The sequence below is a fragment of the Mauremys mutica genome, chromosome 17, assembly GCF_020497125.1.
Source record: "Mauremys mutica isolate MM-2020 ecotype Southern chromosome 17, ASM2049712v1, whole genome shotgun sequence".
Lineage (NCBI taxonomy): Eukaryota > Metazoa > Chordata > Testudines > Geoemydidae > Mauremys > Mauremys mutica.
The window spans coordinates 6,302,305-6,322,722 of NC_059088.1; the positions used below are offsets into that span (position 1 = coordinate 6,302,305).

Consider the following 20,418-nt stretch of genomic DNA (forward strand, 5'->3'; position numbering starts at 1 on the left):
AGCACCAAGAATCGTTTTCTGGGGGTGCAGCTTAAAGGTTACAAGCAAAGCAAGAGCACCAGGGTTAGCACTGGGGAGCTCACGAGCCATGAAGAAATAAAAGGGACAAACCTGATTGCGTCAGCCTAGACCAGGGGTCGGCAACCTTTCAGCAGTGCTGGGCCGAGTCTTCATTCATTCACTAATTTAAGGTTTCGCAGGCCAGTCATACATGTTAATGTTCTTAGAAGGGCTCTTTCTATAAGTCTATAATATAGAACTAAACTATTGGTGTGTGTAAAGTAAACAAGGTTCTTAAAATGTTTAAGAAGCTTCATTTAAAATTAAATAAAATGCAGAGCCCCCCGGCCCGGTGGCCAGGCCCCAGGCAGTGTGAGTGCCGCTGACAATCAGCTCGCGTGCCGTCTTCGGCCCCCGTGCCATAGGCTGCCAACCCCTGTCCTAGCCGTTCCCTGAGCTACTCACATCTCTGGGGTTCAATGAGCAGTTTCTAGGTGTGACGCCGGGGACTTTTCATACCTGCCTCCAGCTTCTTACAGCATCAATGGCCTTGGCCCCTCTCCCTGGAAGAACAACAACAGACAGACCATAGAGGAGTCTTTGTTCAATTTTAAAAAGTTCGAGCCTTCCCATTGGCTCGTTCGGCCAGGTGCCCACACCCGCCTTCGGTCACGGCGAGGCCCCTTTCCCCAGCGAGCCGCTTCTCATCTCCTGAGCCACGTCCCGAGCTTGGCACCCTCCCCAAAGCCTGTCCTGCTGGGTCTGTTCTTTTCCAGGCCTTCCCGGGGCTGCTACACCCGGCTAGTCGCACCAGGGGGCAGCAGGGCCCAGTGCTGCCGACGCTCATGAGTGGAATCGTTTTCCTTAAAGCCCCAGCTCCTGGAGTCAGGTGGGTCTGGGCTGGTTTCAGCCTTAAAGAAAAAGGAAGCTTTGAACCCTCGTAGCTGTGGAGAAAGCTACAAAATGTGACCCCCCGGGGATCCTAACGACTCAAAGATCAGACAGCAAATAACAAGCTCCCCAGATCTCGTATCTTTACATAATCTCGTGATTTTAAAGCCAATCTCATGATTTCTGGGGAGCCTGACTCGCGATTAAGGATACGATTCTCTCACAGGCAGAGGTCACAAATTCCGGGACTTTCCGGGACCTCCAGGACATCTTTGGGGGCAGGGCTGGAGCAGCTGTCAGACCCGGAGCAGCGGCCAGGGTTGGGTCAGCCCCCCTGGGCCTGGAGCAGTGGGGTGGCTGGAGCAGCTGCAATCCCGGCAATGCTCTCACAAGGGGTGACCCAGGGAATTCAGACCGTTAATCCGGGGAACTGCAGGCGCCAGTGAAAAGCCCCTGGCCAGTCGGGTTCAGGACCACAAGCCCTTGTCACACATCTCAGGACTAACCGAGATCCCAGCGCGGGCGCAGCCGTTACAGGCCTGGCTGGGAAAAGCCTCACGAGGGACGCGGCGAAGGCAGATGGGTTCGGTGAATGTTCCTGCCCTGGATCGGAAGGACGTGGGTCGAAACATTCGGCTCTAGCAGCGGTACCAGGCTTTCTGTTCAGCCAGTGACTGGGGGCGGATGTTAAATACCAGATGCTAAAGTTACACATCTCTAAATCGGCAGGACCGGGTACCCTGTACGGAAGAGTCGCAAAAGAATTGGCCAAGGAGCTCCCTGAACCATTGATGTTGATATGCAACAAATCTTGGCATTCAAAGGAGGGCCCAGAGGACTGGAAAAAGCTCTTATACCAATATTTTTAAAGGGTGGAGAGGGCGACCCAGGAACCCCTGGGCAGTAAAACCCCTGCAGGAGGGGGTGAGCCCTGTGCGGGAGGGTCGGGTCGTGTTTACTCCTCACTTTCTGGGGTGGTGCCGCCCCTTTTCCCCACAGTTTAGCGTGAAACACAAGACGGGCTTTGTGTCGCGTGACGCTGAATTCCCGGCATCAGCTCCTGTTACATGAAGGGCAGCCGCTGGCCTGGCCGCTTTCAGTTTCCATTTGACACAGGGTGGGGGGGGAGGGGGTTTCGGGCCCAGCCACTTCCCCATGCCCGAACTCCGTCGCCTGGAAGCTGTTAAAGGGAATCAGTGTCCTGGTGCAGAAAGCGGCGGCGTGTCCCGGCTCAGAGACAGCGACGAGGAGGAGCCGGTGGTCTGTCTGCAGCACGGCAGAGGGACCCAAGGCGCTGTGCTAATACGGGTGGTTAATAGATCACGTAACAGGCTGGGAAAGAAAAGGGATCAATAGGGTGCTTCAGATTCACAGGAAAGCCAGAGACCCACACATCCCGCTCTGCTCTCCGGCACTTCCTAGTCACCGCCCCCAGCTAAGCTCCCTACCGCGAGCTGCCCCAGTAGCAAATTGCTGAGACACAACATTGGTGTATAGGGTGAAACCCGGTGGGCAGCTGCCTTTCAATCAGGATAAGTATCAAAGAAGCAATTAAGCTCCTTTTATGGAACCAGGCAGCTGAAACTAAAGAAGCCACCACCCAAACTGTGGGACATATACAAAGCCTGTCAGGAATCCGAGCTATATTGGTGTTGTTTTTGGTGGAGGGGGGTGTGTGTGTTTGAGGGGAGGGTGTGGCAGAGAAACAGCAGAATCACCACTGAAGCAGACACAGAAGGAAGCCAGCAAGCCCCAGAGATGTGCTTCTAACATGACCTTGAAAAAGAGAGACCTTTTGGGCAGAGTGCTGTCTGGAAAGAGGCTTGAGATGTAAGTAAAATAACCTGCCTCTTGCTGTGTTCTGGGGAACAGGACTTCGTAAATAAAGACGTAGCAAAGTACCACCTGACCCATCAGTAATGTCCCCCCTGTAACAAACAACACGTGAGACCCCAAATATGACCAGGCACTCAGGCTAAAAACGGCTAACGTTGGTGTGAAGAGTGAGATCCATTCTCCAGGAGGAGACTCGAGATTCCCGTTTGGCCAGGCTCGCGAGAGCCGTTTGACCCTGGGGCAGGGCCAGATTACCACTGGCCTGGCAGCTGACGGTGAGCTCACCTCCTCTCCTAATCGCATGAGCATTTCCCACCCTGCAGGGGCCGGTTTTATACTGTCCATTGCTGTCTTCGAAGGGCTGCTTGTCTGGCCCAGGCACAAAAGAGGAAGCGACCAGCCCCCTGCATAGACCGTCAGACCTGGAGGGCCCAGAAAAAGCCTCCCAGAGTCCTAACCCTCTGCTCCTTTCTCCCCCTCCCAGTGCTCAGCGCCTTGGTGAAAAGCGCCGTGGACACGACACACCCCGGCGGGAACCTGCCCTGCCTGGAGGACGCCGTGACACTGCTGGCGGCTGTGGAGAACGAGGCGGCCGTCGCGGAGGCGCTGGCTCACTACGTGGCTGAGATGGAGACGCGGGTGACGTTCCCGGTGGCCAGGATGGGGCTCTCGGAGCCTCACGGCAGAAGCCTGGTGGCTGCAGCTTTTCATGCCGCGCTCCTTCAAGGCTGAGAAGCCACGGTCTCAGCGGGAGCTCATGATAACGCACTGTCACCGCTCGGGCTTCCAGCTCTAGAGGTCCCTGGTTCGATCCCTGTGGCAGCAGGGCCAGGGCCAGTCTAGGATCGAAACCGCTGTGAGCTCGCACGCTCAAGGCGAGCTTGGCTTGAGCAGAGGGAGTAAGTTACCTGCTGGCGACAGGGCTAGAAACGCCAGGACTGGGGCCTTCTCTCCTGCAGGGCAGGGGCCACCCTGACGCTCTAGGCCAGAGCAGGCTGCGGAGAACAGAAATGAGTTTTTTCCTTTTGTGGGCTAGGCCGGGATAGCAGAAAACTTTGGCGAAGTCTCCGGCAGAGACGAAGCATCTCCAGGGAGCTTTGCCTCGTGCTGCGGGAGGAGCTCTCGGCCGCTGTGCGGAAGCAGCACCCGGACGGGCTTTACACGCAACCTGGCGGCTCCAGAGTCGACCTCCGAGACCAGAGCCGCGGGGTGGAGAATGTCGGGGCAGAACCCAGCCAAGGGGTCCAGGGGAGTGGCTGACGACCCGTCACTGGAAAGGGGGCAGGTGGGCGGAACGGGGGGCCGGGGGAAGGGGTGAAGCGGGGGCGAGGCCTCCGGGGGAAGGGTAGTGCAGGGGGCAGGGCCACGTTTCAGGCACTGGTGGCCCCCCCACTCTTAGGGACCTTCCCTCACCCCTGTAGCCACAGCTGCACTTTCCTACCTCATCCCCCCCAGGTTTGTTTTCAAACTCCCGCAACGGTCCTTGCTCCCTTGCTAAGAGGAAGTGTGTTTTAGTGGGAGAGGAGGGCAATTAGCATATTCATGAGAGCTCATGAATAATTCAACACCGTGTGATCTCGTCTTCCCAGGCAGAAGCGGTACTGGACCGGTTCCTGGCCAGGAAAAGGCGGCAGCAGATGCCATCTTCGGAGCGGAGCAGACAGCCAGGCCGGTGCTCGAGTCTGGAGGATTCCTGATCGAACCGGACCTGAAAGTTCCCTCATTTCCTCAGACGGCTGAGGAGTAAATGGGTCAGTGCCGTGCAGGGAGGCACAAAAGCAGAGACTCACCCCCCATTGCGTGGCGACATCCCCACGCACAGGAATAAATGGGTCCGTGTGTCCCTAGCGTTCCGGTCCCTGACCTAAGGGACTCGCCAGAATTTGAGGTCTTCTGGGTTGTTCCACTTGGGAGGGGAAATTGAGGCTGGAGCGTGGTGCCTTTGGGGCAATCCCGTTCATTTACCAAGCACGGACCAAGTCCAATTTTCCTGAACACAGGACGACTCGGAAAAGAGGGCCCCCTCCCGCCCCCCACAGAAAGGATGTGGATAAATTGGAGAGAGTCCAGTGGAGGGCAATGAAAATGCTTAGGGGGCTGGAGCACATGACTTATGAGGAGAGGCTGAGGGAACTGGGATTGTTTAGTCTGCAGAAGAGAAGAATGAGGGGGGATTTGATAGCTGCTTTCAACTACCTGAAAGGGGGTTCCAAAGAGGATGGATCTAGACTGTTCTCAGTGGTGGCAGGTGACAGAACAAGGAGCAATGGTCTCAAGTTGCAGTGGGGGAGGTCTAGGTTGGATATTAGGAAACACTATTTCACTAGGAGGGTGGTGAAGCACTGGAATGGGTTCCCTAGGGAGGTGGTGGAATCTCCTTCCTTAGAGGTTTTTAAGGCCCGGCTTGACAAAGCCCTGGCTGGGATGATTTAGTTGGGGTTGGTTCTGCTTTGAGCAGGGGGTTGGACTAGATACCTCCTGAGGTCTCTTTCAACCCTAATCTTCTGTGATTCTATGATTCTAACAGGAGACAGTTTCCTTGCTCACAATTCGAAGCCTCTTTCAGCCAGTATTGTGCCCAAAATCTCCTTCTCTGGGCTTCTCTCAGGCCTGTGCTATCAGTTGCTTGTTCAGGCTGCATCTCGCTTTCTGCTCCTTCTGTCTCTGAGTGTCTCTCCCCTTTTGCCGTGTCTTACACACAGACTTTTAAGCCAAAGCAATATTCAGTGACGCCCCTCCGCCCAGATGTTTGCAATTGCAATGTCTGTGAGTTGCTTGAGGCAATGACTGGTGCTTATCTGTCTCCTGCAGCTTATCTGAAACAAAGGGTAGCAGTTAAGCCTCTAATAACATGCTAAAAAAACCCTGCAGCTGGAATGAAGAGATTAAACACGTGTGTGTGTGTGTGTGTGTGTGTGTGTGTGTGAGAGAGAGAGAGAGAGAGAGAGAGAGAGAGCTCCCCATCACTTACCCTCGATTCGGTCTCTTAGGGGTCGCTGACCCAGTCTTTTCCACCCATGTGACATTCACTTACTATAAATCAATACTGCGCTGGATTTAAATCTCTCTTCATCCTTGAATTATTTGCTGCCTGTCACAAGGCAGCCGAGCGTGTGTGAACTGTGGGGCATAGATTCAAATACCGTGAAGGAGACGCAAAAACCAAGCAAACCTCAGGAAGATTTAAAAGAAAAGTAGGGGGAGAAAATATCCTTGTTTAATGTGAGGCCCCCCAGGAACTAATGGTGCGAGGTTCCCGTAGCAACTTCAAACGCTGCTCACTTGGACAGGGAACAAATCAAAACCAGAATTAGTTCTGGGGTAAGATTTTTCAAAAGCATCTAAATGATTTAGGGGCCTAGTTTGATCCCCCAGCCCAGAGTCTGATAAACCCCAGCCAACCGGCAACCGCTCTCAGGGCCAGACCAAGCCATCCAACCACTACCGGCAACATGCCCCAGGCAGGCCGGTCTCGGGGCTTAGTCCTGCGTGTTACATCATCAGCTGAACCCCCGGTCACGGGCTGTGGCAGGACGCTGCAGTGAGAACACGTCAATGTTTAGCTCCTTTGTCGCCCCTTGGAGCCCAGGGGTTCGCCAGGATTCCCCACCTTGCGGGGTTTGCTGTGGCGTCATCTGGCTGATTTATAAAGGATTTTCACAGTTCCCTTCCTCAGAAATCCCCACGCCTGCCTCTCCAGCAGGCTCTGTGCCCAAGAAAATCTCTCCGTGTCGAACTCCCTACGGCAGCTAGGGTGACCAGATGTCCCGGTTTTATAGGGACAGTCCCAATTTTTGGGTTTTTTTCTTGTATAGGTTCCTATTACCGGCCCCCCCCGGTCCCGATTTTTCACATTTGCTGTCTGGTCACCCTAAGAGCAGCCAATCTCCTGTCACCGGCGACCAGGGAAACCCCCACTCTTGCTAACAGACATTAGTAGCGTTGGAAGAAATTTTTGGTGCAATGTTTTTTTCCACAGATTCAGGGCAACCAAAGCTATTGGTATTTTAGGTCAATGTGTGGCCAGTCATTCTGGTCAATGACAGGATCTATTAGACGTGGGAAGCGTGCAGTGAAAGGCAGCGTGAGCGATGGGGGGGATGGAAGAGCTTCCATGCGAGGAAAGGCCTGGGACAGCTCCACCGGGCAAAGGGACAATGGGGGGATGTGACTGAGGTCTGTAAAATCTTGACGGCTGTGGAGACAGCAAATACGGAAGTGCTAGTTACCCCTTCGTGTAACACCCAATGAAACGAGCGGGCAGCAGGTTTCAGACAAACAACAGGAAGCATTTCCTCACGCAGCGCTTAGCCAGCCTGTGATGCTCGCGGCCGGGGGTGTGGTGAAGGGTTCAGCAAAGCACTAGAGCAGTTCCTGGAGGACGGGTCCATCAATGGCTACCAGCCGAGATGGGCAGGGACACAACCCCCTGCTCTGGGTGTCGCTAAACCTCTGAGTGCAGATGCTGGGACCTGACAACGGGATGGATCACTCGATAATGGCCCTGTTCTGTTCACTCCCTCTGGGGCGCCTGGCACTGGCCACTGTCGGCAGCAGGACACTGGGCTGGCTGGACCCTTGGCTGCTCTTATGTTCTTAACAAGAAGAAGAAGTCTGGAAATGTTAAAATATTTCAGAAAGACATTTTGTGCTGGGCTGACATTTTATTTTTAAAAATAATTTAAAACCACACGAAACAAAAAAGAAACAGGGACAAACACTTGTTTCGGGTTGAATGAAATGTTTCGTTTGACCCAAAATAACTATTTTCATTTTGCCGGGAAATCTGAACGTTTTTCGTTCCACTTTGATGCAAAACAAACATTTTTCTTTTGATTATTTGGTTGGGCCCCTGACCCAAGAACGTAGCTCGTCACTCGGTCCAGGCAGCGGCAGCTCCATGCCCGACAGGCCATAGGCAGGAAATGGGGGGGCTTCATGTGCCTGAGAATCGGACTCTGGCAGATCTGCTCCAAATGCCGCCTGTTCTCGTTTAAATGCGTCTCAGGCATCATGTCTGCGATGGGAGGGCGGCGCCGTTTCACTGACCTTTACATCAGAATTGTTCCTTTCAACCCTTCTGCCCAATGTGCAGAGGAGCAGAAGGCTGAGATGCTGGAGCAGCAGCGGAAGGCGGCGGAGGAGAAGCAGCTGCAGACGGAGCAGCTGCTGAAGGACCAGGAGCGCAGCCACCAGGAGAACGTGAAGCAGCTAGAGGCCAAGGTGGCGGAGGAGCTGGCCAGTGCCCGGCAGGAGGCGGAGCGGGCGCTGCAGAGCAAGCTGAAGGAGCAGGAGGCCATGATTCAGAAGGGCTTCGCGGAGAAAGCCAGGCTGATGGAGGACGAGATCTCGGGCCTCAGGGAAGATACGTTCAGCCAACACCTCCCATGCCAATGGCCCCACTGTTCCCTTCTGTGCCCGACTCCTCTGCCCCTGGGCCGCGATCGGCCTCTTCCTCCCACCCGTGTCTATAGCCCCTGTTCTCCCGTCTTCAGTATTCACCGGGCCAGACTCTCCATGTGCCACAGCGACCACAGGACCTGCTGCTCCAGTGACAGCGACAGCGACTGTCTTTCACACACACCAGCTGGGCCAGGGCAGATCGGCAGCTGCCACCGCGACCCAGCGCCCCATCCCCTCGCCAGCCCTCAGCCTTTGGCTTGTCTGAGCTCAGTCCCCCTGCGCTGTGGGTCTTTGGGGGGTTTTTACGGGAAAGAAAATCCCCAGTAAATAACGTAGCATGAGCTGACAGCCTGCGGCGGGGGTGGGGGGGGTTAGGGGATCGGGGCCCAGGCTTTGGCGGGCGGGGGGTGTCTCCAAAGCTGTTGGGTGGGTTGGGAGCGGGGGAACCACTGGCGCTCAAGGCAGGATGAGGCTGTTTTCCTTCCCGTTGGCCAGGGCCGGCGCTGCCATTAGGTGATGCTAGGCGGTCGCCTGGGGTGCCAGGATTTGGGGGGTGGCATTTTGTGCGCTCCCCACGGGGCGTGCGGGAGCTTCCGGTTCCGCTCCCATCACGCCGCCAGAGAAGGACCTTCTGCCGACGTGCCGCGGAAAACAGCGGCAGGCAACTGAGCAGCTCAATGACTGTCGCTGTCGCCTGCGGCATTTCGGCAGAGGGTCCTTCTTCGGCGGCGCGATGGGACTGGAACCGGAAGCTCCCGCGCGCCCCGTGGGGAGCGCACAAAATGCCGCCCCCCAAATTCTGCCTAGGGCGCCAGAAACCCTGGCACCGCTCCTGCCATCGGCCCTTGCGCCCCGGTTCCCAAGTGACCTGCCTGGCTCGGTACCAGGGCCGTGTCCTCGTCAGGGTTTCCCGCTCCCCCCGTTTAGGGGTTGGCTGCCAACTTTGTGTGTTTTCAGGGCCCAGCCCGGAGGCACGGGAAACGCCCGGCTCGGGCCGAGCCCCCGGTTACAGCTCCGTTATCTGGGGCACTTGGGAGACGGCTGCAGGCCAGCACCCTGGCTCTGGCCCGGCCACCGAGCGCGGCTGCGTGGCCGTGTTCTCGCGTTAGTGCCAGGGCGGCCCCTGCTCGACTTCATCCGTCTGCCAGCCGCTGAGGCCCCCTGACGACTGCACTGCTCCTTGGGCCCGTGCGCCCGGGGGGGGGGGGGCGGCAGAACCCCCCTGGCTGGGCAGTAGCTGCCCCGCGTTCAAGGGGTTCACACAAGCCCGAAACCAAGGACACAGTTGGGGGGGGCTTGGCTGGGCCCCTCCAGGCAGGTGGGTCCTGAGGGAGCCCAGTGGGGCTGATCACACCACTCCCGAGGGGCCGGAGCGATTCCCGGCCCCAGGCCCAGCCTGGCTCAGCCCGGCAGACACAGGCCCCTCCCAGCAGGGCCGGTGAGTGCGGCCGGGAGGCAGCAGGTGGGGAGTGGGATTCTGGGGGGTGCTGGGCTGGGGGGGGGGGAGGATCTGTGTGTGTTGGGGCACTAGGGAGTGGGGGGTGCTGGGCAGTCGTGGGGGGGCTGGGGGTGCAGGGCAGGGGTGGGGTGCAGGGCGCTGTGCATGTGTGGGGGGGTAGTGGGCATGGTGGGTCCGGGGGGCTCTGGCCATAGGGAATTGGGGGGGGTGTCCCGGGGGGGGGGCTGTGGGGCACGGCATGGACCCACCCCCAAGGGAAGGGGCAGGCTGGCAGCACAGGGCTGGCTGGGCCAGTGTGTGTCAGGCGGCTCCCGTTGTAACCAGTGCCCTGGGCTGGGCTGGGGGGATCGGGGCCGCCCCTGCCAGGCCCCATTGCCCCTGGCCGGCCCCTCGCTCTGGGGACCGACCTCCCCACACCAGGCCCCATTGCCCCATGGGGGCCCACAAACAGGTGTGGTGCCAGTTCCACAAAAGGTTAATCCGGCCCTGGCTGTGCCGTAGGGAGTGTGTGTGGGGGGAAGGGGGGCCCTCCCCTGGCTGCTGTGGGGGGGAATGGGGGGCCCTCCCCCGGCTGGGGTGTAGGGAGTGTGTGGGGGGGTGGGGGGCCCTCCCCTGGCTGTGCCGTAGGGAGTGGGGGGGACTGGGGGGCCCTCCCCCGGCTGCTGTGGGGGGGAAGGGGGGCCCTCCCCTGGCTGCTGTGGGGGGGGGGGAATGGGGGGCCCTCCCCCGGCTGGGCTGTAGGGAGCGTGTGTTAATCCAGCCCTGCACCCGCCCAGCTCCGGAGACCCTTGGGGGGGGGCGTCTCTGCCGCAGGGCAGCGTGTGGGGAGCCCTCGCTCCAGCCCCCTCGATGGATCCATTTTAATTTCCCGTTTGCTCCATTAGCGGGTTGGACGGGGCCGGACGCGGAGGAGACGGGAGCGAAGCTTCACTCAGCCGTCCAGGCCTCTGCCCCCCAGCTCTGCCCTGCCCCCCGCTCCCCCGGACCCGCCGGCGCAGACACGCAGCCGCCTCCGGGTTTGGCTGGTTCACAGAAACACGCCAGTTTGCCAGGGCGTGGAGAGAATCCCCAGTCTGGTCATTGAGCCCGGCTCTAACCACTCGACCCCACTCCCCTCCCAGAGCCAGGGAGAGAACCCAGGAGTCCTGGCTCCCAGCTCCCCCTGCTCTAACCACCAGCCCCCACACCCCTCCCAGAGCCGGGGAGAGAACCCAGGAGTCCGGGCTCCCAGCCCCCCCCCCCGCTCTAACCACCAGCCCCCACTCCCCTCCCAGAGCCGGGGAGAGAACCCAGGAGTCCGGGCTCCCAGCCCCCCCTGCTCTTACCGCTCGCCCCCACTCCCCTCCCAGAGCCAGGGAGAGAACCCAGGAGTCCGGGCTCCCAGCCCCCCCTGCTCTAACCACTCGTCCCCACTCCCCTCCCAGAGCCGGGGAGAGAACCCAGGAGTCCGGGCTCCCAGCCCCCCCTGCTCTAACCACCAGCCCCCACTCCCCTCCCAGAGCTGGGGAGAGAACCCAGGAGTCCTGGCTCCCAGCCCCCCCCCCCACCGCATCCGGGTCCCCCATAGTGAATTTCACCCTCTTCCCCAGCCCCCATGGACCCCCCCCTTTGCTCTTGTCACTTTAAGGCGGGGGGGTCACCCGGCCCCCACCGCTGCACTGTTGCGAGCGGAAGGCCTCAGCCAATCAGCGGGCCGGGGGCGGCGTTCCAGGGACCGCAACGGGCGGGGGGGGGGCGCTTGAGAGTGTCCCCTCCTCAGGCCCCGCCCCCAGCCGGCCCCGCCCACAAAGATCCCCCCCCGGGGGGGCGGGTCCCCGCTGCCCCACAGGTGCCCAGAGAGCAGGTGTGAAATCGGGAGGGGGGGGGGGCGATAGGTGCAGATAACCCCCCCCACCCCCGACGGGGGGTGTCCGGTCCCCATTGCAGCCCCCCCGCCCGGCGCCCCCCCCCGCTCAGCCCCCCCCCCCCCCGGTCTCTTGTTTGAGCAGCTCGCGGCTTGTCCCGCCTCTGCGCCCGCAGCCCCCCCGGCCCCGCCCCCCACGGGGCCCGGAACCGGCCGGACCGGTCCAGCCGCCGCCCCGCCCGCGATGGAGGTGGCTGGGGGAGGGGAAATTTACACCCACCCCCCCCCGCCAGTGCTCAGCAGGGGGTGACCGCAGCTGCCTAGTTCCCCTTCCCCGGGTCACCCCCGCACAGATCTTCCCATGGGGGGGGGAGGCCTAGGATTGCCCCAAATGCATGGGTCAGCGGGTGCCCCTCACTCCTGACCCGCAGCCCCTGCCCCCCCCCCCTAGCTCTGCCGGTGCCCCTCACTCCCGACCCGCAGCCCCTGCCCCCCCCAGCTCTGCCGGTGCCCCTCACTCCCGACCTGCAGCCCCTGCCCCCCCAGCTCTGCCGGTGCCCCTCACTCCCGACCTGCAGCCCCTGCCCCCCCAGCTCTGCCGGTGCCCCTCACTCCCGACCCACAGCCCCTGCCCCCCCCCAGCTCTGCCGGTGCCCCTCACTCCCGACCCGATGCCCCTGCCCCCCCAGCTCTGCCGGTGCCCCTCACTCCCGACCCGCAGCCCCTGCCCCCCCAGCTCTGCCGGTGCCCCTCACTCCCGACCCACAGCCCCTGCCCCCCCCCAGCTCTGCCGGTGCCCCTCACTCCCGACCCGCAGCCCCTGCCCCCCCAGCTCTGCCGGTGCCCCTCACTCCCGACCTGCAGCCCCAGCCCTGCCCTGCCCCCCTCCCGCACACACTTTGTGTGTTGTGTGTTGTGTGTTGGAATTGCACCATCACATGCAGTTGCTGGGAGTCAGTTACAGGCGGTTTTTTATTGACTTTCCGCCCCCGGGAGGGGCCTGGGCCCTGGCGTCTCTGCTCGGTTCCCCCCCTCCCCCCCCGCAGGTGCAGGGTTCGAGGCAGGCGGAACCCCGGCTCCCCCCCCCCCCCCCACTGCCTTCCTGCTTCTGCTGCGACACGGAAGCCGGACGCCAGAGTCTGCCTGGAGCCCTCGCCCGCTGCCATGGCCCTGCCAGGCCCCCTGCTCCTGCTGGCCGCCCTGGCCCTGCGTTGGGCCCACGGGGGTGAGTGGGTCAGAGCCTGGCCCCGTCTGCGGCCTCCCTTCCTCGGGGGGGGGGGGGGCTCCTCCCCCCCCCACCCGCCCTGTGACCCTGTTCTGCCGAAGGGGCCCAGTCGGGCCAGGGGGGCCTCTGGGATTGGGGGCAGCAGGGTGGGGGGAGCTGTTCCCGCACCAGCTCCCACCCGGCCCCAGGGCAGGGCCTGGCTGGTTAAAGGGGGGTGGGAATGGGGCCCATCCCCTCTAGGGGGGGAGGCTCCCCCCTGGCCCCAGGGCAGGGCCTGGCTGGGTCAGGGGGGCGGGAATGGGGCAGGGGCCTGTCCCCTCTAGGGGGCGCCGGCTCCCCCCGGCCCCAGGGCAGGACTGGCTGGCTCAGGGGGGCGGGAATGGGGCCTGGCCCCTCTTGGGGACGCTCACACTGTGCCCCATCGGCTGTTCCAGAGATACCCACCGTCCGCCTGATTGACCAAGAGGGCCCGATCCTGGAGGGCAGCTCCGTGACCCTGGAGTGTCTGACGGACGAGGCCGGAGCTGACATGAGCCAATTCACCTTCCAGAAATACAGTCGGGTCAGGACGCCCCCCACCCCCCCAAGCCCCACCGGGGACGAACCTGCCCCTCACCCGACACTGAGGGGTGCCAAGCTGCAGGGGGCGTGGTGGGGAGTCAGCAGGGGTGCCATGGGGCAGGCAGGGACTCTGTGCCACAGAGGGGAGGGAAGGGGGTCAGCAGGGGGTGCTGTGGGGCAGACAGTGGGTCTGTGCCTCAGGGGCAGGGGGTGCATACGGGGTGCCATGGGGCAGGCAGGGGGTCTGTGCCGCAGGGGCAGGGGGTGCATACGGGGTGCCATGGGGCAGGCAGGGGGTCTGTGCCGCAGGGGGTGGGGCAGGGCAGGTGGTCCATAGGGGGCACCGTGGAGCAGGCCAGGGGTCCGTGCCACATGGGGCAAGGCAGAGGGTCCATGGGGGCACCGTGGGGCAGGCCGGGGTCCATGGGGGCGCCGTGGGGCAGGTCAGGGGTCTGTGCCACAGGGGGCAGGACAGGGGGTCCATAGGGGGCTCCGTGGGGCAGGCCGGGGTCCATGGGGGCGCCGTGGGGCAGGTCAGGGGTTCGTGCCACAGGGGGCCGGGCAGGAGGTCCATAGGGGGCGCCGTGGGGCAGGCCGGGGTCCATGGGGGCACTGTGGGGCAGGCCGGGGGTCCATGGGGGCTCCGTGGGGCAGGCCGGGGTCCATGGGGGGCAGCCAATCGGGGTTTAACGGTGACACAGGGGCGTCTCTCCGCAGTGGCTCCACTCCTGGGTCTCGCTGGACAATCCCGACCGGCTGCGCTGCTGGTTCTTCGACGTGAACGTGACGCGGGCGGACGGGCGCCTCCTGCTGGCCATCGCGTCCCTGCAGTCCTGGCACGCCGGGGCCTATCGCTGCGTGGCCGCCAACAGCACCGGCACCGGCAACGCCTCCGCCGAGCTCAGCCTGCGCGTGGAGTGTGGGTGGCGCCCGCCCGGGCCCCTCGGCACACTCAGGGGGGCCCACCCACGTCTGTCTCTTGGGGGGCCGGGGGGGGTTACCCCTGGTTATATTTGAGCACAAGCCCCCCAATTTGCCCCTTGCCCCCCCAGGCTGGGTGGGAGGAGATGGACGGGGGGTGCTGCAGGGAGCCCAGAGTTTGGGGGTGCGTCTGTGGGGCAGGCAGGGAGGGGGCAGTTTGGTGGGGGGGTCTACTCCCCACAGCTAGAAGTGGGGTACAGAGGGACACCCCGATTGTAACCCGGGGGCGGGGGGGCGGTTACTCTCCGGCAGCTGGGCCGGCGGGGGAGGAGGAAGGATTTCGGGGTGCGGCGCCCGTGGGGCCTGACGCAACGTGTCCCCCCAGATCTGCGCAGCGTCTTCGTGACCCGGGCCCACACCTGGTGCGGGACCGTGGGCGACTCGGTGGCCGTGATGGAGGGCGAGGACGTGGAGCTGCAGTGCTCGGCCGACGCCTCCCTGCCCCCCGAGTACGAGTGGAGCCGCCAGGTGAGGGGCTGGGCAGGACCCCTGGGCAATGGGGGGGGATCATACCCCAAAATATCAGGGATGGATGTGGGGTGTCACACAGTAGACACAGCAGGGGGCGCCGTGGGGCAGGGAATGGGGCAGAGGGTCAGCGGGGGGGGGCGCTGTGGGGCAGGGAGCAGGGCAGAGGGTCAGCGGGGGGGGCGCCATGGGGCAGGGAGCAGGGTCAGCAGGGGGTGCCATGGGGCAGGGAATGGGGCAGAGGGTCAGCGGGGGGGCACCATGGGGCAGGGAATGGGGCAGAGGGTCAGCGGGGGGGCGCCGTGGGGCAGGGAGCGGGGGCTCAGTAGGGAGCACCGTGGGGCAGGGGGTCAGCAGGGGTGCCATGGGGCAGGGAATGGGGGCTCAGTAGGGAGCACCATGGGGCAGGGGGTCAGCAGGGGTGCCATGGGGCAGGGAATGGGGGCTCAGTAGGGAGCACCATGGGGCAGGGGGTCAGCAGGGGTGCCATGGGGCAGGGAATGGGGGCTCAGTAGGGAGCGCCGTGGGGCAGGGGGTCAGCAGGGGTGCCATGGGGCAGGGAAAGGGGGCTCAGGGAGCGCCGTGGGGCAGGGGGTCAGCAGGGGTGCCGTGTGGGTCCCCGCCCCCTAAGCGGTGCCCTCGTTGCAGGGGGCCGACTGGGTGGTGGCGTCCAGCGTGCTGACCCTGCCCCACGTGAGCCGGGAGCAGGCCGGGACCTACGAGTGCCGGGCCCAGCACCCCAGCCTGCCCCACCTGGCGCGCAGCCGGGCCGTGCGGCTGGACGTGCAGGGGCCGCAGAGCAGCTACCAGCTGGGTGAGTCGGGGGCTCCCCCACCACGTCCCCCCCACGGGCTGTGACCCGCCCGCCCCGCACTGACCCCTCTCTCTGCCCCCAGAGCCGGGCCTGGGGCTGAGCACCCCCGTGCTGCTGCTGGCCGTGGGGCTGCCGGCCCTGCTGCTCCTGCTGCTGGTGCTGGGGCTCAGCGTCCTCGTTCTGCGGCGCCGCCAGGCCGCCAAGATCCCGGCCGGGTGAGTGCGGGGGGCCGGGCGCGGGGTCTGATCCGCCCATGGGGCCGGGGTCTGTCCTCCGGGGGGGGGGGGGGCGGGCGCGGGGTCTGTCCTCCAGGGGGCACCAGGCCTGAGCCTCCCATGGGGCCGGGCGCGGGGCCTGCCCTCCAGGGGGCGCCAGGACTGAGCCTCCCAGGGGGCGCCAGGCGGGGGGACTGGGCGGGGGGTCTGCCCTCCAGGGGGCGCCAGGACTGAGCCTCCCATGGGGCCGGGCGCCGGGCCTGCCCTCCAGGGGGCGCCCTCCAGGGGGCGCCAGGCGGGGGGACTGGGCGGGGGGTCTGCCCTCCAGGGGGCGCCAGGCGGGGGGACTGGGCGGGGGGTCCGCCCTCCAGGGGGCGCCAGGCAGGGGGACCGGGCGGGGGGTCTGCCCTCCAGGGGGCGCCAGGCGGGGGGACTGGGCGCGGGGTCTGCCCTCCAGGGGGCGCCAGGCAGGGGGACCGGGCGGGGGGTCTGCCCTCCAGGGGGCGCCAGGCGGGAGGGCCGGGCGCGGGGTCTGCCCTCCAGGGGGCGCCAGGCGGGGGGACTGGGCAGGGGGTCTGCCCTCCAGGGGGCGCCAGGCGGGAGGGCCGGGCGCAGGGTCTGCCCTCCAGGGGGCGCCAGGCGGGGGGACTGGGCGCGGGGCCTGCCCTCCAGGGGGCGCCAGGCGGGGGGACTGGGCAGGGGGTCTGCCCTCCAGGGGGCGCCAGGCGGGGGGACCGGGCGCAGGGTCTGCCCTCCAGGGGGCGCCAGGACTGATCCAGCCCCATAGCGGGAGCTGGGGGGGGGCAGGGAATGTGACACGGGTTTGGGCCCTTTGGTTTATTGAATCCCCGGCCGCTGGCGCCCGACTCCGGCGCCTCAGTAGCTCGTGGTGTAGCGGGGGGGGGGGGGGGGACAGACAGTCCCCAGGGGGATCCGGCTGTTCACAGCGGGGGGGGGGTGGTCGTATATCTTCATTTCCTCTCCACCAGGTCGGTCCCAGGAAGATTCGGGGGCTGTGGGGGAGCTAATAGGGGTCTGCCCACAGGAAAAGTGGAATGGGGGATGGGATCCCGGGGGCTAGCTGTGGGGGTCTTTCCCCCTGCCTGGAGGGGGCTCGCTGGGGGGGTCTCCCCCCTGCCTGGGGGGGGCTGGCTGGGGGTATCACTCACCCCGGCTCTCCCCCCCTGCCTGGAGGGGGCTGGCTGGGGGTTCTCTCCCCCCCTGCCTGGAGGGGGCTGGTTGGGGGGTCTTTCCCCCTGCCTGGAGGGGGCTGGCTTGGGGGCTCTTTCCCCCTGCCTGGAGGGGGCTGGATTGGGGGGCTCTCCCCCCCTGCCTGGGGGGGGCTAGCTTGGGGGGGGTTCTCCCCCTCCCTGGAGGGGGCTGGCTTGGGGGGCTCTCCCCCCCCTGCCTGGGGGGGGCGGGCAGGGGGGGCTCTCCCCCCCTGCCTGGAGGGGGCTGGCAGGGGGCTCTCCCCCCCTGCCTGGGGGGGGGCTGGCTGGGGGGCTCTTTCCCCCTGCCTGGAGGGGGCTGGATTGGGGGCTCTTTCCCCCCTGCCTGGAGGGGGCTGGATTGGGGGCTCTCTCCCCCCTGCCTGGAGGGGGCTGGATTGGGGGCTCTCTCCCCCGGCCGGGGGGGGGGGCTGGCTGGGGGGCTCTCTCCCCCTGCCTGGAGGGGGCTGGATTGGGGGCTCACACCCCCCTGCCTGGCGGGGGCTGGATTGGGGGCTCTCTCCCCCCTGCCTGGAGGGGGCTGGATTGGGGGCTCTCTCCCCCCTGCCTGGAGGGGGGCTGGCTGGGGGGAGCACACCCCCCAGCCTGGAGGTGGCTGCAGGGGGGGATCTCCCCCCCTGCCTGGAGGGGGCTGGCTGGGGGTATCACTCACCCCGGCTCTCCCCCCCTGCCTGGAGGGGGCTGGATTGGGGGCTCTCCCCCCCTGCCTGGAGGGGGCTGGCTGGGGGCTCTCCCCCCCTGCCTGGTGGGGGCTGGATTGGGGGCTCTCCCCCCCTGCCTGGGGGGGTCTGGCTGGGGGCTCTCCCCCCTGCCTTGGGGGGGCTGGCTGGGGGGCTCCCCCCCAGCCGGGGGGGGGGGCTGGCTGGGGGGGGTCTCTCCCCCTGCCTGGGGGCTCTCCCCCCTGCCTGGGGGGGGCTGGCTGGGGGCTCTTTCCCCCTGCCTGGAGGGGGCTGGCTGGGGGGGGTCTCCCCCCGCCTGGGGGGGGCTGGCTGGGGGCTCTCTCCCCCCTGCCTGGAGGGGGCTGGATTGGGGGCTCTTTCCCCCTGCCTGGAGGGGGCTGGCTGGGGGGGGCTCTCTCCCCCCGCCTGGGGGGGCTGGCTGGGGGGGGTCTCTCCCCCTGCCTGGGGGGTCTCCCCCCTGCCGGGGGGGGGCTGGCTGGGGGGGGCTCTCTCCCCCCGCCTGGGGGGGCTGGCTGGGGGGGGTCTCTCCCCCTGCCTGGCGGGGGCTGGCTGGGGGGGGCTCTCTCCCCCCGCCTGGGGGGGCTGGCTGGGGGGGGTCTCTCCCCCTGCCTGGGGGGTCTCCCCCCTGCCTGGCGGGGGCTGGCTGGGAGGTCTCCCCCCGGCCTGGCGGGGGCTGGCTGGGGGCTCTCTCCCCCCGCCTGGGGGAGTCTGGCTGGGGGCTCTCCCCCCCCGCCTGGGGGGGCTGGCTGGGGTCTCTCTCCCCCCGCCTGGGGGAGTCTGGCTGGGGGCTCTCTCCCCCCGCCTGGGGGAGTCTGGCTGGGGGGTCTCCCCCCCCGCCTGGGGGGGGCTGGCTGGGGGGGTCTCCCCCCGCCTGGGGGGGCTGGCTGGGGTCTCTCTCACCCCGGCTCTGTCCCCGGTGCAGGGAGGAGCCCGGCCAGCGCACCCCCATCTACAAGGGCAGCCTGGAGTCGGTCCCGTCGGTGGCGGGGGACCAGCAGCCCCTGGTGCTGTGAGCTGGGCCCGGCCCCCGGCACAGGTAGGGGATTCGCTCCTCCCATGAGCCTTTGGGGACTGCAGCCGCCCCCACCCCGATTTCTACCCCCCCCCATTGAAATCTCTTTTCTCCCCCCCAGGCAGAACCGCACCGGCCGTCACAGACGAGATTCAGCCACTTCTATAATCAGCGGGGGGGGGGGGGTTATGGGAGGAGATTATTGGGGGCTCAGCTGCGTTTTCTGAGGGGGGGGCTTATTCTGGGGTGGTTTCTATAGGTAGTTGATGCAGATACAGCCACTGTGGGGGGTGGGGAGATACTCTGGAGGGGGGGCTGGTGTTATTTTGGGGGTGGGGTGGATCTTGGGGCGCTGTTTGACCAGCCCAGCTCCCCCCCCAGGTGGTCTCTTTTGGGGGCTCTGACTTAGGGGGCTGGGAGCTTGGTTTGGGGGATATCAGCATTCGGGAGCCAACCCCCCGTTTTGTAATGGGGGGGGGTTGTTCATGGAACCCTCCCAAAATGCAAACCTCCCGCCACCCCCAGATTCACTCTGCAGGGGTCACCGGTCCAGAGACCCCCAATCTCCAGAGGCCTGATCCCCGCCCCCAGCTAAACGGAGTTAATTTGCTTTGTTAACGGGGAGACTGTAATCAGTGTAGTGGGGGAGGGGTCAGAGCAGCCTGGGGGGGTCCCCCTGGACTGGGACCCCCCAGTGCTGATCCCCTGCGATCTGCTCTCGCCCCTTTGCTTTCCTCGGCCCTGCATGTCAGTGCTTGCGGGGCTGGGGGCTGAGCGTTATTTCGGGGGGGGGGATTTCTTAGGGCTGTTGCTTAAAATCTGGGTATTGTAGTTCTGTGGGAGGGGCCTGGCCCTTTAAATGGGGGGGGGCATGGGCCAGCCCCCCGGCTTAAACGGGATTAAAATGACACTTTTAAACTCTGGGTGCGAGTGCTGGCGTTGGAATCCCCCCCCCCCCCGCCATCGGGCCGGGATTGAGGGGCACCAGCAGGGCTGTGGGGCAGCCCTGGAGTCTGTCGTTGCCCCTAAACCCCACTTCCCTCCCAGAGCCGGGGAGAGAACCCAGGCGTCCTGGCTCCCAGCCCCCCCCCCAGCCCCCCACTTCCCTCCCAGAGCCGGGGAGAGAACCCAGGCGTCCTGGCTCCCAGCCCCCCTCAACCCCCCACTTCCCTCCCAGAGCCGGGGAGAGAACCCAGGCGTCCTGGCTCCCAGCCCCCCCCCAACCCCCCACTTCCCTCCCAGAGCCGGGGAGAGAACCCAGGCGTCCTGGCTACCAGCCCCCCCGCTTCCCTCCCAGAGCCGGGGAGAGAACCCAGAAGTCCTGGCTCCCAGCCCCCCCCAATGCCCCACTTCCCTCGCAGAGCCAGGGAGAGAACCCAGGAGTCCTGGCTCTCAGCCTCTCCCCCCCCCCAACCCCCCACCTTCCCTCCCAGAGCTGGGGAGAGAACCCAGGAGTCCTGGCTCTCAGCCCCCCCCAACGCCCCACTTCCCTCCCAGAGCCGGGGAGAGAACCCAGGAGTCCTGGCTCCCAGCCCCCCCCCCCCCCCCACTTCCCTCCCAGAGCCAGGGAGAGAACCCAGGAGTCCTGGCTCCCAGCCCCCCCAACCCCCCACTTCCCTCCCAGAGCCGGGGAGAGAACCCAGGAGTCCTGGCTACCAGCCCCCCCCTTTCCCTCCCAGAGCCGGGGAGAGAACCCAGGAGTCCTGGCTCTCAGCGCCCCCCCCCCCCCGCTCTCTGGGGCCCTGCCCTCTGTCCCAGCCGTGGGGAGGTTGCTGGGGGGTGGGTCCCGCTGCTCCTGTTC

General features: G+C 65.2%; 1 protein-coding gene across 1 annotated transcript; it reads left to right on the plus strand.

Moving 5' to 3' along the window:
- Positions 1-12,504: 12,504 nt before the first annotated feature.
- On the plus strand, positions 12,505-19,540 carry LOC123351614 (cell surface glycoprotein MUC18-like). Its single transcript, XM_044991085.1, has 8 exons — positions 12,505-12,657; positions 13,092-13,219; positions 13,936-14,137; positions 14,525-14,667; positions 15,316-15,481; positions 15,564-15,696; positions 18,528-18,641; positions 18,739-19,540. Exons 1-7 carry the CDS (start codon positions 12,597-12,599, stop codon positions 18,616-18,618), a joined length of 924 nt encoding a protein of 307 aa, XP_044847020.1. The 5' UTR covers positions 12,505-12,596; the 3' UTR covers positions 18,619-18,641; positions 18,739-19,540.
- Positions 19,541-20,418: the final 878 nt, after the last annotated feature.